General features: G+C 44.8%; 1 protein-coding gene across 1 annotated transcript; it reads left to right on the forward strand.

The window, feature by feature from the left end:
• The first annotated feature begins 1,363 nt into the window (after nucleotides 1-1,363).
• On the forward strand, nucleotides 1,364-3,643 carry ADAM30 (ADAM metallopeptidase domain 30). Its single transcript, XM_066372691.1, has one exon. It carries the CDS (start codon nucleotides 1,364-1,366, stop codon nucleotides 3,641-3,643), a length of 2,280 nt encoding a protein of 759 aa, XP_066228788.1.
• The last annotated feature ends 346 nt before the right edge of the window (nucleotides 3,644-3,989 follow it).

A 3,989-nucleotide genomic window follows, 5' to 3' on the forward strand; every position in this document is an offset into this window, starting at 1 on the left:
GAATACAGGCCCAGATGTCTGTAGCGACTGTGTCACAAACATCACCATCTGAGACAAAGTACAATTTCGGTTTCCTCATGTGCAAAATATGAATGGTAACAATAGGGTTCGCTTTATCTGCAAAATAGGGTTATTGTGAAGAATTAATGGACTGATTCATCCAAAAAGCCTAGGCAGGTGCCTGGCACACAATAAGCCTTCCACAAATACTGTGTTTCTTGTAAGCCCCAATGCCATTATTTCTGGCCTACAGACAACATTGGTTGTCTGGATTGTTATACAAGAGCTTCTTAACTAGCTCTTCCTAACTCAAGCCTCGTCTTTTTTTTTTTCTTTAATCTTTATTTTATTGGTTTTTAGAGAGAGAGGAGGGGGAGAGAGAGAAACAGGAATATCAATCTGTTCCTGTATGTGCCCTGATGGGGCTCTCTGCACTTCAGGAGGATGCTCTAACCAACCAAGCCATCTGGCCAGGGCAAGCCTGGCTTTTTCAAAACTTTCCTTGGAATGCAGCCAGAATGAATTCCCAAGAACAAACCTTAAAATGTCCTTGTGACAGATCCCTGAACAGACTTTATGACTTTGTGATTTATCTATGGACAAGTCCCTCCTCTGTCTGACACTGGCTCTTAGCAGATCTTTGGGGTCTCCTTTCTTGCCCATCCTTTATACTAAAAACATAAGCAACTATTTGCTATTATCTAAAGTTCTTGGTTTGTCTCTTTTTCAGGTATCTTCCTCTTCCTAGATGCTCCCACCAGCAAACACACCAACGAATCGTGTTGATCCCCTGGCACCTCACGGACACACAGCAGAAAAAACCACCTGACAAAGTGAAGCTTTCTGGGAAACTTTCTTGCCTGAAAACAGGTGCTGCTGGGCCTGGGGTCTGGGTCGGGGTGTAGCGTCTGATATTCTCAGGCTCTGCTGCTCCTCTTGCAGGCTCCGGGCTCCTTCCCTTTTCCTCAATCGCATCCAGTGGGAAACTGGGAATGGTGTGGTGGCAATTTAAGCACAGAGGCCTAGAAAACATCCGGGGTTCACAGGATGCAGTCAGCCTTAACAAATTCTCTTGCCTTCCTCCTATTTCTCCATTCCTTCTGTCCTCAAGCTCTCTATCTTATACCGTCCTTTCTCTTTTACTCTCGCGCACCTGTCTCTGGTTTCTTCCACGTGCGCCCAACGGCACCGCCCAGAAAACGAACTAGATGCGTTGGACAGGCCCTGCGCCCTGACCCATCCCAGACCTAGGCTGGCGCTCCAGCACGCTGCCTGCTCCGACTCCGCACTTTGCGCTCCCACGCCTCTAGCGGCGGTGCCTAGAAGTGCAGGGGTTGACTCAACTGGGGAGCCCAGCTGTGCCATGAGGTCAGTGAGGACCTTACTCTCCCAAGGCCATTTGCTTCCCGTGCTGGTTCTGGCGGTGCTCCTGGTTGACTCCCTTGGCGAGGATTTAATTTTTCACCCAGAGTTGGAATTTGAGTCGTATGAAATCACTATCCCCAAAAAGCTGAGCTGGGGAAGGGAGCAGGGTGTGACAAACCACGTGTCCTACCTCCTGCAGGTAAAAGGTCAGAAGCATGTCCTCCACCTAAGGCCCAAGAGGTTTCTGTTGCCCCGACATCTGCAGGTTTTCTCCTACACAGAACAAGGGGAACTTCTGGAAGATTACCCTTACATACCCAGGGACTGCAACTATATGGGCTTGATTGAAGGAGTTGAGAATTCTCAAGCTACTTTAAGTACATGCACCGGGGGTCTCCGAGGCATATTGAAAATTGATGGCAAACATTACCAAATCGAGCCCCTCAAGACCTCTTCCAGTTTTGAACATGTCATATATCAACTGAAGAACAAGGAGGAATTTCATGATCAGATCTGTGGCTTACCCCAAGATGAAATAAAAGAGCAGATGGCCCAGCATAAGAATGTGGCTAGGATAAGGGACTTTACTGGACCCTCTATGCACCAAAAATACTTGGAATTAGGCCTGTTCTTTGATCATGAGAGATATTTGTATTCAAATTCCAATCTTAGTGACGTCACAGATGATGCCATTCTTCTGACTTCAATTATGGACACTTATTTTCAGGAACTCCATACGAGAATACTACTGAGCGCACTTGAAGTATGGACAGATCAAGACAGAGCAAATGTTGCTTTACCAACATTACAGCAAGCGTTAGGCCAATTTTTGATATACCAAAGAAATATAATAAGTGCTAAGTTTACAATAGATTGGGCACAGCTATACACGAAAAGACATTATATAGATGCTCTTGCATGGTCCTGGGGGAAAGTATGTACTAAGAGATATGCTGGATCTGTAAGTGTTTTTCCAGATGCAAGTATCCTTGGACCAGCCACTTGGGGCGCTCATAATCTGGGCCATAGCATGGGAATGTTACATGATGCAAAAGATTGCGTATGTAACGGTAGGCGTAGTTGCATCATGGGCACTGGACGAAATGGGTTTAGTAATTGTAGTAGTATCCAGTTTTTTAACCACGTACATAAAGAAGGAGACTGTCTAAATAACATCCCAGGACAAGATTTTGTGATTAAGAGATGTGGAAACAAAATTGTGGAAGACAATGAAGAATGTGACTGTGGTTCATTAGAGGACTGTGAAAGAGACCAGTGTTGTCAACCAGGTTGTAAATTGAAACATGGTGTCAATTGTAGCATTGGGCTTTGCTGTCATAATTGTCACTTTCGTCCATTTGGGTATATGTGTCGGAAGGAAGAAAATGAATGTGACCTTGCAGAGTACTGTACGGGGGCCTCGAATCTCTGCCCAAATGACACATATAAGCAGGATGGAACACCATGCAGGTATGAAGCCCGTTGTTTCAGGAAGGGGTGCCAATCCACATATATGCAGTGCCAGAGCATTTTTGGACCTGATGCCACGGCAGCTCCTAATCAGTGTTATGAAACAGTTAATGTTATAGGTGATCAATATGGGAACTGTGGTGTTAAAGGAATTAGTGACTATAAAAAGTGCACCAAGAGCAATGTGGAATGTGGCAGGGTACAGTGTATAAATGTCAAAACCCTCCCTGATATGCCAGATCATACTAACATCATTTCTACTCATCTGCGGAATGAAAATCTTTTGTGCTGGGGCCTAGGCTATCAGCTGTCCATGGTACCCATGGGGATCCTCGACATTGGTGTGATAAATGACGGTACCTCCTGTGGAAAGGATCGGGTGTGTTTGAACAGAAGTTGTCTGAATAGTTCAGCCCTGAAATTTGACTGTTTGCCAGAGAAGTGCAACCACAGAGGCTATTGCAATAATAACAAAAACTGCCACTGCTTGTATGGCTGGGCACCTCCATTCTGTGAGCATGCGGGGTACGGAGGAAGCATTGACAGTGGGCCCCCGGGACTGCTGAAAGTGGAGGTGCCCGACTCAGTTCAGATCGTGTCCCTTATGTTAGTGCGCCTTTTTTTGTTAGTCATCTCTGTGATTATTGTGTTTTTCAGACGACTTATAGGAAATTATTTCACACCCAGACAAAAAGAAACACCACCAACTAACACTGAAGTTGTAAAACCTGAGGCAAACAAAGTTAAAAAAGAACAAAAAGAAATCGGGAAATCCGCAGTTGGTCCAAAAGGCAGGGTCAAAGAGTGAACAAGCTCATTGTTTCTTCAATTTTTTTCTGTTCCTTCTAGTTTTGATAAGCCAATAAACGACATTCTTGTTTGGGGAAACAAATCAGTGCACTTGACTTTCCTACTATTTACTTGCCCTTCCATTTGTGATTAGGGTTTACATGTCCAGAGAAGAATGCCAATGGCTTTTCCAAACACTAAGGCTCTGGACATTGTGAATTACAACAGAATTACAGTGGTTTTCAGAGTCAAGTCCTGTCTCTCAGAATCCCAGTGAACAAAGCAATTATTTGTCTTTGTCTCTGCCTCCCTCACAGTGATCAGTGAAAATGTCTGTGCCTGTGTCCCACCCTGAACAACAAATG

This window comes from Saccopteryx leptura, chromosome 3 (assembly GCF_036850995.1).
Source record: "Saccopteryx leptura isolate mSacLep1 chromosome 3, mSacLep1_pri_phased_curated, whole genome shotgun sequence".
NCBI classification, from domain to species: domain Eukaryota; kingdom Metazoa; phylum Chordata; class Mammalia; order Chiroptera; family Emballonuridae; genus Saccopteryx; species Saccopteryx leptura.

What these genes read in the sequence shown, in the direction of transcription:
- ADAM30 (XM_066372691.1), top strand. Translation starts at nt 1,364, where the DNA reads ATGAGGTCAGTGAGGACCTTACTCTCCCAAGGCCATTTGCTTCCCGTG.